The 15,488-nt window shown below is 38.1% G+C and overlaps 1 protein-coding gene across 2 annotated transcripts in view; it reads left to right on the plus strand.

Annotated features, from left to right (window-relative positions):
- The first annotated feature begins 1,801 nt into the window (after window positions 1-1,801).
- Window positions 1,802-15,488, plus strand: part of asxl3.L (ASXL transcriptional regulator 3 L homeolog) — an 81,150-nt gene continuing 67,463 nt past the window's right edge. The window contains exon 1 of one of the 2 annotated variants that reach the window (XM_018267972.2): window positions 1,802-2,192. In XM_018267972.2, the coding sequence (XP_018123461.1) occupies window positions 2,126-2,192 (67 nt within the window). In that variant the 5' untranslated portion in view covers window positions 1,802-2,125. The remainder of the gene's footprint in view (window positions 2,193-15,488) is intronic. The other variant, XM_018267970.2, reaches the window with a different exon arrangement.

Genomic DNA, 15,488 nt, shown 5'->3' on the forward strand with positions numbered 1-15,488 from the left:
ATGTTGTTACATTTATATTGCCTAAACTGTAGTCACTTTTGGACTACATGTATGTCAATCTGTCACTTCTGCTCCTGCTCAGGTGCCAGTGAGCAGCGGGTTACCAGGAGTGGCAATAAGCTGCCTCTAACGCTAAATGCCAAATTTTCCATTTTTACAAGAGTGCAATTGTGATGGTGTAGCATTGGGGCTGCTGACAGAAGCTTGATTACCCAGGCTATGTTCTGTTACAACATTGACATGTTGCAGTCAATTTTAAGGGCTTGCAAAAAATAGGACATCCATGGTATGTGAAAAAAACTAACCCTCTCCCAAAAATAGTGTTATTTCTGAATGGCTTCATGCTTTTAACTATATACAGGGTTACACTTATACAACTAAATAATTGCTACCAAACCAAAGCACCACACACCCATGTTATGCTACAGCCTGCATATTACTGGAACCATATGCTTGCTGTTTAGCTGTGTTTTCTGCCATCTTGGACAACTGCTAGTGACTTCAGTGAGCTTCATCACTGGTTTTCTCTTTGGTCTTTTGTGAGTGCCTTATAAAGTCGCTTGTTCCAATAAATCCCCAAAGTATACACATCTGACTGGAGAGTTGCAAGAGAAAATGTTATACTGGAACTGTTTAAAGGGCTAAAACACTCAGTTAAAACTATTCACCAAAAGAAAGTTACATGAGAAGATCCTGTATCTAGAATTTAGAAGACCCCAAAGGTCAAGAGTGCCTGGTAAGAGACCATTCTCTATTAGAAATACAACAGAAGATCCCGTAACTGCCCAAAAGGTCAAGAATGCCCAGTAAAACCTTTGCACCTTTGTTTGTTCACAGAGATTATTTTTATATTAAAAATATTGTTGTACACAGCTTGGACTTATTTTAACTATTAAAAAACACAGTTTGTCTCCTTTAGTGATAAGGATGAATTGCTCTCTTGCAGACCTGGGGAAATTCTTTTCTGACCTGGGCAATTAGTTTATATATATTTTTCCCAAGTTTGCATGTTTCTTCTTCTGATCTACAAACATATACTCAGGGCCGAATTTACATAATGCACACCCCTAGGCCCGCTGCCATTTGTCCCCTCCCTTTTATTCATTAAAATTTTCATCGGGACCGAAGCAATGGGGATTGGAATAGGAAATTTATAAAACTATTGTATCTCCTGCGCATCCCCAGTGTTTCTGAACAAATGTGGGTATGGTTCGGCAGCATGCCGCCCCCTAAAATCCTGGCCCTGCCAGTAAAAACGTTGCTTGATGCCACTGTTATTTATAGGGAAAAACCATTGAAATATTGGAAGGCCCGTATTTTTTTCCAGAAAATGTGGCAACCCTAACTGTAGGTTGACTCCTGACATTTGTGCAAATGTAAAAAAAATCTCATTGATAAGTATGAAAAGGAAAATTTTTATTAGAGACAGGGACTCCTGGTGGCAAAGCATGAAGCCCTGGCCCCTATCTAGAGTGGCATTATGAAATCACAGCTCTCCCACTGGTATTCCCACTATATATAATACAGCTTTCGATGGGACCCTGCAATTTTTCGTAGTGCGGCAACAGCTAGAAGGCTGCAATTGCAATTCAGATACCCCTTCTGTACTGAATGAAAACACCACAGAAATGTTTATTACACAATGGTCACGGGGCCGTGCATTATACCTTTACCAACCCCCCCCATATGTCCTTTGTGTGTTGGCTCGTCACACGGAAGTGAAAGGAAACAGCAGCAGCGTGAAGCCGGCTGGAAAGGGGTAGGGGTGGGGGTGGGGGTTGGGTGGGATTTGCGCAAGGAAACCCCTGGCGCTGTCAGGAATTCCTAGCGCTGCTTTGGGAGAACTCGCGAGTTTTGGCCGCTGCATCCCTCGCGAGAGCAGCAAGTCGCCATTCTGCGTGACGTCACTGTGTATTGTTGTGAGGGGGGACGGGAGCATCCCAGAGCTGTCAGCTGCCGAGTATTGCCGCCGCAGTCGCCACCACCGTAGCTGTTCCCCCGCGCAGCCGCTTATCAAGGAGGGTGGCGCGTTATTGCACAGGGCGTCCCTGTATCACGCTCAGCCATTGTTTTCATTCGAAGCCCCGCGAGTGCCCGTGGAACGCCCACGTCGTAAGAACCATCAATGAGATGCAAACATGAAAGACAAGAGGAAGAAGAAGGACCGCACCTGGGCCGAGGCTGCCCGCCTGGTATGTACCCCCGCACACAAGCAGCAAGGATCTCTCTTTGTTGACTTGTACTTGTGCAGGACTCACTCATGCTCTAGTGTTCATTGTAGCATTACCCAGAGTGCATTGCAAGGTAGACCTACACCAGCAACAGGGAATCTTTGGCTTTACATCTGTTGCACTTTATTTGTGTATCCTCTGTGCAGCTAGATAAATACCATTACTTTCCCCCCACACATCATATTATATAACTTATGTGAGACATACAACTTGTATTCTGTACTGAACATTTGCCATTAGTTCCTGCTCATTGCTGCCTCTCGATTGTTCTCATCATTCTGGCCAACAGTGCTAACAATCAGGACAGGTGAAAGGTTCAAACACGACAGACTGACAGATGGACCATGGTACAAAGATACCAGTTGGTTCCAGTGGCCCAACATACACACAAAGAAAAGCGAACATACATTTTTGGGGATTTATTGGTGCGTGTATATTGGTCAGTTGATCCTGATCAATATCTGGATACCATGGTGTTTAGTGATGGATGCATGAACGTTTCATTGGTGCAGGTATGACCAGCTTTACTGGCAGCAATGAAGCAGTGATTATCTCTCTCTCTCTCTCTCTCTCTCTCTCTCTCTCTCTCTCTATATATTTATATTATGTGACGTGCATTGTAAATTACAGTTTTTTTACTATCCATGCAGTGACCTACAGGTTAATGTTACTGGAGTAAAATAAAATCCAGAGGTTCTGCAGTTCACTCCCTTTGCCAGTATAAAAATCTGTTCTCCTTCAGATTAGTCACAATAAAAATCTTTCATTCATACGAAGAGATACCAGCGCTGCAAGCTCAGGGATAGACACAAAAAACAAAGAAATAAAATATAGTGTAGTATTTTATAATAAAATTTACACCTCTTTGTGCATTTACTATATAGTGTGGTTTGATGTCTTCCACCAATTACCCTTTATCCGTGAAGTTTTAACGGTATGCGTGACCACCTCCTGTGTGTAAGTAATGGGTACTTACAAACGTTTAATTATACCACTAGCGTAAAGTATAGTTGTTGTTCAAATCCAGGGATTTGAACAACAGTTTCAGTTTCTAAAAAGGATATGCTAAAATCGTGTAAAAACTTCTTTAATAAAATAGGAAATAAAATACAGATTGCACTCGCATATGTGTGCTTAAAATAAGCGTATATTCAGTCCGTCTAAGGGTTCCCCAGTCCTGTGTTCCACTGTAGGTGTTAATTGCCTGGCGTTGTTGGTAGGACACACGTTCTTGGTCTCACCCCGATGACGTCATGTATTTTATTTCCTATTTTATTAAATTAACTATACTTTACGCTAGTGGTATAATTAAACGTTTGTAAGTACCCATTACCTACAAACAGGAGGTGGTCACGCATACCGTTAAAACTTCACGGATAAAGGGTAATTAAACCCCTTGGTGGAAGAAATCAAACCACACTATGTAGTAAATGCACAAAGAGGTGTAAATTTTATTATAAAATACTACACTATATTTTATTTCTTTGTTTTTTTGGTGTCTATCCCTTAGCTTGCAGCGCTGGTATCTCTTCGTATGAATGAAAGATTTTTATAATGTTACTGGAGTGTTTGCCCTTATTCCCAAAGCCTGAATCTAGGTACAATTGCCAGACTCTTTGGGGCTAAGGGCTATGGTTTTTTCCCTCGCTGCCTCCATCCAGCAGAAAATAGTGGCAGAAAAAACATTGCTGTCCACCTGTCGCCGCTATCAATAGAAATGAATGAAAAACATGGTATTGGCTGCACATGGAGCAGTGGCAATTCTTTGTGCATAAATGCTCGCTTGCATGCACTCCATGTGTGTTCAGCACGTCGCTTTTCATTCATTTCTGTTGGAAACTTTGCCAAATGGAGAAGGGCATTTTGTCCACAGCCTTTCTTTTGCCAGAGGGCAGTGACAGTCAAAACACCCTAGCAATAGTGAGACCAGTAACATCAACAACTTTAATTGTTTTAAAGAAATAAAAATATAATGCAGTGTTGCCCTGCACTGGTAAAACTGCTGTGTTTGCTTCAGAAATACTACTATTGTTTATATAAATAAGCTGCTGTGTAGCAATGGGGTAGCCATTCAAATGAGAAAAGGCTCAATTTACACAGCAGATAAGTTCTGTAGAACATAATGATGGTATCTCTTATCCACTATTTATCCTGTGCCATATAACCTTTTTTCAATAACCACCATTGCTACTCAGCTGCTTGTTAATATGAACTATAGTAGTGTTTCTGAAGTAAATCGATCCGTTTTACCAGTGCAGGGTAACCGTACATATTCACTACTTTAAAACACTTTCATTTTTTGGTGTTACTGTTCCTTTAATACCAAATGGATATGTATGCAGTATATCATGTTAATTTTATTATCGTTTACTTATAAAGCCCCGACATGTTTATACAAAGCTTTTACAGGTGATCATTTAACCTTCCTAAATGGAGTTCACAATCTCAGCTGCACACTAGGGTCAGTTTCATCTGAACCAATTAACTTATCTGATCGTTGAAGAACTCAGAGGAAACCCACACCGGTACAGAGAGACCTGCTTGCAGAAAGTGCTTTTGAGAGGAGGTCTGTGCCTCAAACATAGTGCTTCTCATTCAGTAGCATTAGCAGCAGTGGAAGGTGGACAGAGGAATTTTGACCTGATGTTTTCTGCTGGATGGAAGCACTAATCAAAACTCTCCTGATGCCATAGATATGCAGCAATGGTCTTATCAGGGAGTGCACCACTATGCTTCCATTAGTCACCCCTGTCTCCTTGCCTTCACATGCACAAAGTTTTATCATCAGGTTGGGAGCACTGAGGATTGGAAGCCCCAGAACTTCCAAACCAATGTGAGGTGGCATGCCACCCCCTAAATTCCTGCCGCCCTGGGCCTGGGCCTTGGTGGCCTTTGCACAAATCTGGGCCTGCAGGTAGTAGTAGACAACAGTGTCAGTTTTTTTTAAATGGACAGGGTAGTAGAGGTTTTGTGAGTGCAGGGGGCTAGTGGTAAAAGGCATGGAAGACAAAAATGTGGCTTGTATGCATCTATGATGGAGCACATGTGATAAATGCCTTATAGGAAGACAGGAGAGCATTTTGGACATTAATACTACTACCACATACTAAATTAATTCAAATGTGAACTTTTTTTTTTTAAAGAGTTTAGAATTATATGTAATAAAAGGCACTACGTTTTCCCAGTAGCAGTAACCAATAGCAACCAATAAGATGTTTGCTTTTCAACAGGTGACCAGTAAATTCTACCTGCTGATTGGTTGCTATGTGTTACTGCTCCTGGGCAAGCTTAGTGTCTTATATTACATAACCCAGAGTTTTACCCTCTTGTGACATTTCAAAATTGACTGAATTTTAATTGAGCTGGTTTTCCTATTCCATTAGCTACCGTAAATAGAAGCGGCATTCACCCATCGATACTATACAGTGCTACTGATGGTGTTGTAACAAGTTATAGCAAGCGATAACTTTTTGGACTGATGTGATCAGTGGAAGTGATCATGACGTGTATACTCAAATTTACTTGAATAAATATAAAAAATGATCTAGGGTCCTGTGATCCACTTCCTCTGTTGGTGCCCAATATCCGCTCTCTTTCGGATGTAACAATCAGGTAATGTAAATATCAATGGACCAGCGCTAAAAACAGCTTGAGGATAGACAAAAGGGACAATTGACTAATATAGTGTAGTGTTTTTGTTTATGGGTGGTCACACACTCTATAAAGGGGGCTCTCCTTCACCTTTAAAGTTGTTACCATCACCTTTTATCGAACCAGTGTGATTTCTAGGTGGGTAATACAAACGTTTTTATGGGCCTTCAGGTATAGTGCTGGCCTTCACAGACAGTCTGCCCTTTCCCTTCCAATAGCTCTATAAGAATGCACTTAGAATAGTGTAAAATCCTCTTTAATAATAAAATATATATAAAAAGATTTTACTTGCGTTTCCACAATGTTTAAGCGTATATATCAGAGTCCCCTTAGTGCCACAGTCTGGACTTTTCACAATGCGGTCTGTTGTTTTTTTTGCAGGCGTCCTGTCGCATCGTGTAGTCCTTAGACGCAGTGTGCCTAGAAATCACACTGGTTGGATAAAAGGTGATGGTAACAACTTTAAAGGTGAAGGAGAAGTAGTATCCCTCTTTATAGAGTGTGTGACCACCCATAAACAAAAAATACTTCGCTATATTAGTCAATTGTCCTTTTGTCTATCCTCAACCTGTTTTGAGCGCTGGTCCTTTGATATTTACATTCTCAAATGTACTTGAGTCATGTTATTACATATGATTCCAAGTTAAAGGTACATCTGCTTTTAGGCAGTATGTGACCAGTAACAGCTCAAAGTGCGAAAGAGGACTAAGGATTAAAATACTGTTTGAGGTGTAAAGCTGATTGGGTTGTTGGCCACAAGGGTTGGATAATGTCTGATTTAGCCATCCACCTGGATTCCAAACTGGGCAATATCCCATATAGATGGCAAAATCAGATTATATGCCCTGATGTGCCCATACACATAAAAAGTCCTAATTATACATGGACCAACTTTATGGATGTCCACCTTACATGGCTACAGTACTATCAGTTGTATGGTGTAATTTAGTTTTATTCTTGTATGGCCTAAGAGGGGTTTGATGGTCTGTTTATCTTTTATGCGTCTGTCAGTGACTATTTCACATGTCATAAAGAAACACAGACAAATCAGATTTTCGGTCTAGAAAGAATGGCCTAACTGGTGACCAAACCTGGGCATGTACCTCTTTCACTGAATTCTGCAAATTCTCCCAGCCCTAAAGTGTTATTAGGCCCATCTGATCTTTGATAGGCCCTGTATTTATCACACTACTCAGAAAAAATGACTTGGCCTAGCATTGATTGTATATCAGACTTGTTCTAAATAGTTCTCCCATTTAAACAAATCCTCTATAGCCTAAAAAACATAGGATAGAGGTGTAAGTTATCTTCCCTTCACAAAGCATCCAAACGATCAAAAAACTAACCACAAGGCCAGATTGAGTCCAGACTATGAGTCAGAAATGTTCCCTTTGTTACCAAAGCCTATTCCCATGCCTCTTTTGTGGGGGTTGGTACATATATTGTTGGTATATATTTAAATGTTAAGACTGGACATTGTAATGTTTTGTAACCAAAAGCCTTTTTAAAAAAAATGTTTGGCTTTTTTTAACCTTTCAGTGTTTAAATCTTGGTGTGCTTGTGTGATGCTAAATGTTCCTTTAATTTTACTACAGTGCCACATAGACATTTGATTATGTAGATTACTGAGCTTACATTACATGCCAGTCTTGATTGTACAGGTATGGGATCAGTTATTCTGAATGCTTGGGACCTGGAGCTCTTCGGTTAAGGGATATTTCTGTAATTGGTATCTCTATACCGTAAGTCTATTAAAAAAAAAAATTGAAATAAAACATTAAACCCAATAGGATTGTTTTGCCAACAATATGGATTCATGCAGTTCAGTGAGGATCAAGTACAAGGTACTGTTATGATTACAGAGAAATAACTATTTTAATATTTTAATATTTAATTAAAACAGACTCTATGGCCTGTCTGCAGTTTTGAGCTTTCTGGATAACGGGTTTTCAGGTAATTGATCCCATAGCTACTAGCCTTTAGCTATAAAGTTACAGCTATAAATGCACACTTCTAGAAACTTCCTATCACAAGGGACTCATTGGGCCAGAAATAGGAACAAAAAGGCATTAAAGGAGTCTCACTGGGACGGTGCAAAATGTTAGGCATGTCTCCGTCATTGAGACTTTCCTTCTCCTTTAAGCATTTACTCCATTTATTGCCCCATATAATCCTATCATAATAAATATATGTAAGAAACACAAGTTCTTATGCAATTTTAATAACTGCCACATTTTTTCGATTCAGTGTATTTTATTTAAACACAACATGTTTCGATCAGACATGTCCTTCATCAGACATGTCCTTCATCAGACATGTCCTTCATCAGACATGTCCTTCATCAGACATGTCCTTCATCAGACATGTCCTTCATCAGACATGTCCTTCACTAGCACCTGATGAAGGACATGTCTATCCGAAACATGTTGTGTTTAAATAAAATACACTGAATCGAATGTGGTTCTCCAGAGTGAACTTTACTTTTACCTTTAATTTTAAGTACATAATTCTCATTTTAACAAATCTTTTCCTTTTTCTCTGTAATAATAAAACAGAACCTTGTATTTGATTCTGCTTAATCTGCATGAATTCATATTCCAAAAACAATTCTATTCGGGATATTTAACGATTGTTTTAATGATTTTTAGCAGACTTAAAGAAAGGTAATCCAAATTTTGGAAAGATCACTTATCCAGAAAACCCCAGATCCCACTCATTCTGAATAATAAGTCTCGTCTCCCAAACTCCATTATAATCAAATAATTCAAATTTTTAAAAAATAATATCCTTTTTCTCTGTAGTAATGAAACCGTTCCTAGTACTTGATCCCAAGTAAGATTTAATATATACTAATTGGATGCAAGACAATCCTACTGGGTTTAATTAATGTTTAAGGGAGCAAAATGTATTTTTTTTTAACACAATTGTAATGCAGCATTTCCCACCTCCAAAAAAAATACAGTAAGCTCAGTGCGCCAAGTAGACTATATGGAGTTGCAAAGAGCGCATTTTGAGGCAATACCTTTAATTAATGGTGCTTTATATACAACTTACTGCAGTGGGAAATGCAACAGCGTTTTTGAATTACCCCAATATGTTGATAGTTATATTAAATAATTTTAGATCAAGACATCTCTCTGTTGACATTAATAGATAAACTTATTGACTGTTTTTTTTACACACGTATGTAAGTGAAGTCTTTGCACCTTTGAGCACTTGAAATACTTTAATTTGCCCAGTAGACTTCCTGGGAATTCTGACCTGAGAAGACCAGTCAGCCCAATCAAGTTCATGAAGTTTTCATTGACTCAACATAGGGGCCTATTTACTTCGCTCGAGTGAAGGAATAGAATAAAAAAAAACGTAGAATTTCGAATGATTTTTTTGGCTACTTCGACCATCGAATTAGCTACTTCGACTCTGGAAGGTCACCATAGGCTTTCTAATGTTTTTTAGGTCGAAGAAAAATCGTTTGTTCGATGGATTAAAATCCTTCGAATCAAACGATTCGAAGGATTTAATCGTTCGTTCGAATGATTTTTCGTTCGAAGTCGAAAGATTTACATTCGGCAGTCGAATATCGAGGGTTAATTAACCCTCGATATTCGACCCATGTAAATCTGCCCCATAGTGTTAATGCACAGAGAGAAACAGAATTATGTCTGTGTGAAATGTAGCACATTTGTTCTTCTTAACCTGAAATGTCTCTGTACCCATTACTAAAATTAATTGGTCTTTCTAGGCAAAGAGTTACATTGTTAAAATCCTTTGACCCCTCTGATTTTAAACACATTTAATTTCCGTACAGGATTAAACTCATTAATTCGATCTCCACTGAATTACTTAATAAACCAATGTTAACTTGATTCAGGAGTTTTTTTTTAACGTTTTATGAACTGTCTGGAATGTCATTGTCATGAAATTAGATTATGGAATTCCACCTTTTTTCAAATTAGACCATTGCGGTCCAGTTCTTTCAGTCCGCTATACCATTTGCTGTAAATTGACGATGTCATTTAAAGGCATAGTAACACCAGAAAATGAAAGTGTTTTAAAGTAATGAAAATATCATGTGCTGTTACCCTGCACTCATAAAACTGATATGTTTGCTTCAGAAACACTACTATAGTTCATATAAACAAGCTGCCGTGTAGCAATGGTGGAAATTGAAAAAAAAGGCTATATTGCACAGGTAAAATAGTGGATAACGGATAACACCATTATATTCTACAGAGTTTATCTGCTGTGTAAACTGAGCCTTTTCTCCTTTAAATGGCTGCCCCCATTGCTACACAGCTGCTTATTTATATAAACAATTGTAGTGTTCTAAAGCAAACACAGCAGTTTTACCAGTGCAGGGCAACGCTGTATTATATTTTTATTACTTTAAAACAATTTCATACTGTTCCTTCAAAGAAGTCGCAGAAATCATCAATGAGTTGGCGGACAACAATGCTGTAAATCTTTCTTTTACATTTACCTCCGATTTTCCCTATCACATTCACACACACACACACACATATAAGGGGGATTTTTTTTTTCCTGTGGGAGAAAACCCATGGAAGCAGACAAATTTCTTGCAATTCTTGATCAAGCTGGAATCAAACCCCAGTGCTGCAAGACAGAAGAACTAACCATTGAGCCACTGTGATGCTAATTCTTATTCTAGTCAGCAGAGCTGATTTATCTTTAAATTGTGTTTTAACCACATTTTAGTAAAAAAAAAAATTAGTAATGTATAAAGTAAATATTTTTCTTTTTTCGCCATATGGTTGGGGATCACGGCTTTAGGGGCGTATTGTTTTTAAATAATATTGTGAAAATTTTTTACAGTTGGTCCTCCTATTTTTAAATTTTGTATTTACTTCTGCCTCTCAAAAGAATGGAATGTAAAATCATATGTAGCAAATTACACACAAATTTCAAATAATCAATTGATTTTGTATCCATTCCATGTTACTTGCTGTGTCCCTTTTCTGACAAATACTCAAATCTTAAAGTAGCTTGCGTTTCTGAAAGCAGGCATTAAATGTAAAACTCAAGTTAACATAATTGTCTAGGAACAGATTTAGGGGACCTTCCCCATAGGCTAACATTGATGCTCGGTAGGTTTTAGGTGGCGAAGTAGGAGGTCGAAGTTTTTTTTTAAAGAGACAGTACTTCGACTATCGAATAGTCAAATGATTTTTAGTTCGAATCGTTCGATTCGTAGTCGAAGGTCGAAGTAGCCAATTAGATGGTCGATGTAGCCAAAAAAATACTTCGAAATTCAAAGTATTTTTTATTCTATTCCTTCACTCGAACTAAGTAAATGTGCCCCTTAATGTTTCTACTGTTGTACAGGTTATCTCTACATTAATACCTCTTAGTATTAAAGCTTTCTAGCTTGGCCTTGGGCCTTCACTACACACTAATGCTGTGCTGATTCACTGAAAATGTTAATTATATTTCAGTCCTTCCACTGTTTTGCTGTATTTTTCATTCACATGTAGGTAGCATCTGCTGCCCTCTGGCTAAAGCAAAAATACAACTTGTGTTAGAATTAATTCCTGTCTTTCTGTGATACTGTTTGCATTGCAGAAGCTAGCTCCAAGCAGAAAAACATGCTTTTTTTTTTTTTTCAAAAGGAAAATTGTGATTTTATTTGTATAATTGACAAGTGAAACAATATTGTCCACATTACAATTGTGTGTTTGTTCCACTGTATTAAACAATGACACTATTTATGATACTGTGTGAAACTCCCGAAAAAGGGTGTAAAGAACTGTGTAAAACATGCATGCAAAGACAATGTTCTGATGTAACAAAAGGTTTAATTTCTGGTGTTCGTATCTCTTAAAAAATATTTAATGTATAAGAATAATATGAAGTGAATGTAATGTAATTTTCTTTAATTATTCAAAAAATATATACCTAATTAACTGTCCACTTCAAATCCTGCCCCAACTTCACCCACTAAAATAGAACACTTTTTTACAGAACCAGTAGTACACAGTGCTTCTGCTAGTGAATCACATGGTGAATTTGCAGAGGTGCACGCTTGTACTGTGGCTGCTTAATTTTAGTGGAAGCCAGATGGACATACTGGAAGAAGGAAATTTATGTTTTAACAAGTTTCTGCCTGTTCAGTGGGATAACATGTTCATCCAACAGTATACATGAAGCATACAGTCTCGTATGATAATATGAGATTACACTACCATATATAGTTACTTTGTAGCTAACATTAAAAATGCACAAACTTTACAAGAAGTCAATGGGTATAGTCTCTAACAGTTTTATTTAGTTTCCCAGTTAGTTTAAATATTTAAGTTTTTTAGCGTCCATAAAATGAATTGTGCAATTCTAGCTGGCGTGCAACTTTTATTTCTGAGAAAAAACTTGTGCGATAATATTTTGTTACAACTAAATAAAAAAACACCAAGACATATTTAACTTTAAAATCGCAAAGTCTTAAAGGAGAAGGAAAGCTACGGAGGCATTTTATTGCCAATAGATTAGCTGCAATAGTGCAAGCTAGAATGCTATATTTATTCTGTAGAATGCTTTACCATACCTGAGTAAAAAGCTTTAGAAACTCTCTGTTTGTTTAGGATAGGAGCTGCAGCATTAATGTGGTGTGACATCACTTCCTGACCGAGTCTCTCCCTGCTCTGGGCTCAGATTACAGCAGAGAAGGGAGGGGGGGGAGAGGAGCAAACTGAGCATGCTCTTGCCCAGGGCAATGAGGTTTAAGCTGAAGGCAGGAAGTCTGATACAGAAGCCCATGTGTACACAATAGAAGGAAAGAAATGCAGTGTTTCTTTTGACAGGGGACTCAGAGCAACATTACTTTGGGGGTTTACTGGTATATTTAGATGGACCTTTCTGATAAGGCTTACTTAGTTTTAACCTTTCCTTCTCCTTTAATTAAATAATAACTTACCGAAACTCCGCTTGCGCTCCTCTTCAGAAAAGGAGACAGGGCGACGATCCATCGTGCAGTGCTCGATTTCTCCTCCATGGCTATCTCTTATAGAAGGCAGGGAGGAGACTTTGCAATTTTAAAGTTCAATATGTCTTGGTGTTTTTTTATTTAGTTGCATACAAACCAATTTTTTTTTAAAAAAAATTGACGTTACTGGTCCTTGAACTGCTCCTTTCAGTCCCTCTCTGTCCTGTTCCTTTCCCCCCCTCCCTTCTCTACACTATTCATTTGTCTCCCTCTCTGCCATGTTTATTTAATCCCCTCCCTGCAGTGTTTGTTTCTCTCTGTCCTGTTCATTTAACCCTTCTCTGTCCTGTTCTTTTTCCTCCCTTCACTGCTTGTTCCTTTCCCTTGTGTGAGCTCCGATGTGAACAGCATCATTTTTTGTTTTGTTCCTTTCCCTTGCCCTGCAATAATTGGGTGGGGGGGGGGGAAGAAAAGCAAACTTCTGTATAAATTAAAAATAAAATACTTTTAGTAGATTATGATTTTCTGGGGGCAATGCATATCAGCAGTTTGTATAAATACCATAGTCATTTTCTACAAAGTATTATGTTGTATACAAAAGCAATCAACATCTTTTTGGTTTTCCTCTGTAACTCCTTGGATCTGTTATTTTCCAGAACATCAGCTGCATTTATTCCCCTGTAACTCCCTGCTCCTAAACATAAACTGTTCCAAAACAGCTGCATTTTACCTTGCAACTCCCTGCACTTGATTATAAATTGTTCCAGAACAGCTGCATGTATTCCCTTACAACTCCCTGTGCCTGATTATAAATTGTTCCAGAACAGCTGCATTTTTCTCTTGCAACTCCTAGCACCTGGTCATAAATTGTCCCAGAACAGGTGCATTTATTCCCTTGCAACTCTGTGAAATTAAACATAAATTGTCTCAGAACTGCTGAATTTATTCAGTTGCAGCTCCCTGCACTTGATCATAAACTGTTCCACAACAGCTGCATTTCCCTTTGCAACTCCCTGCACCTGATCATAAATTGTTCCAAAACGGCTGCATTTTACCTTGCAACTCCCTGCACTTGATCATAAATTGTTCCAGAACAGCTGCATTTATTCCCTTGCAACTCTGTGAAATTAAACATAAATTGTCTCAGGACTGCTGCATTTATTCCGTTGCAGCTCCCTGCACTTGATCATAAACTGTTCCACAACAGCTGCATTTCCCTTTGCAACTCCCTGCACCTGATCATAAATTGTTCCAAAACGGCTGCATTTTACCTTGCAACTCCCTGCACTTGATCATAAATTGTTCCAGAACAGCTGCATGTATTCCCTTGCAACTCCCTCTGCCTGATTATAAACTGTTCCACAGCAGCTGCATTTTCCCTTGCAACTCCAAGCTCTTGGTCATAAATTGTCCCAGAACAGCTGTTTGTATTCCCTTGCAACTCCCTGCACCTGATCATCAATTGTTCCAGAATAACTGCATTTATTCCCTTGCAACTCCCTGCACCTGATCACATATCAATATGCAGGAAAACAAACTTACAGCTGCTGTTATGGAATATCATAACATTAAATACTAATGTACACTGTGTAACTTTTAAAATTCAATAGAGGCAGGGAGTTGCATAATGTATAACAATGCATTATGGACTAAAGATATCATGGTAATTGTGTAACTAAAGCCTTTATCGTATTTGGTTAGATTTGCCCTAGAGGCCATGTTATTCATTTCAATATTTTTTACTTAAAATAAAAGGAGAGAATGTTAGGGTATTGTATTATTAAAAATATTTTAATAATACACATACCCTACTTTAGAGTTTCAACCTCTTAGAAAATAGCAGAAATTAAATATTTTGTGTGCGCTCTTGTTTACGCGAGTACACTAATGTGCAACGTTTCAGCACTTAATTGAATCAGATTTACATTGCTTTGTATAACATGAGAATGTTGCATGTCGTAAACAAAACAGCACCTCACTCACTGGCATATAAACTGTAGGTCGCATATTTTAGAAATGGATAGTTTGGTTTGTTTTTGGTACGGTATCTCTGTGGATAGCTCAGATCAGTGATATGTCTTTAGGATATTGTTACTGGAGATGTATCCTCTGATGTAAAAGGTAACGGCATGTATGTCCTGGCTTGTTAATTCTAGGGTGTACTGTAGTAGTCATTCTACATAGTGTCTCATAGATGGGACATCTGACTCCCACTAAAGCATCTGAACTCAATCCCTTTTTATCTTAAGGAAGCATAAATCAATATATATTTAAATAATTGAAAATAATGTTTTAAATAATGTGAGCTGAATGTTCTCATAATTCTGTATTTTAAACGGCAACAACATTGTTATCCGGAAACCAGTTATCCGGAAAGCTCCAAATTACGGAAAGGCCGTCTCCCATAGACACCATTTTATCAAAATAAATACAATTTTTTAGAAATTATTTCCTTTTTTCTGTAATAATAAAATGGTACCTTGTAGTTGATTCCAACTAAGATAGAATCAATCATTATTAGAGGCAAAACCAGCCTATTGGGTTTATCTACTGTTTACATGATTTTCTAGTAGACTTAAGGTATGAAGATCCAAATTACTGAAAGATCTGTTATATGGAAAACGCCAGGTCCTGAGCATTCTGGTTAACAGGTTCCATACCTGTATTGCTGT

The sequence above is a fragment of the Xenopus laevis genome, chromosome 6L (assembly GCF_017654675.1).
Source record: "Xenopus laevis strain J_2021 chromosome 6L, Xenopus_laevis_v10.1, whole genome shotgun sequence".
Taxonomy (NCBI): Eukaryota; Metazoa; Chordata; class Amphibia; order Anura; family Pipidae; genus Xenopus; species Xenopus laevis.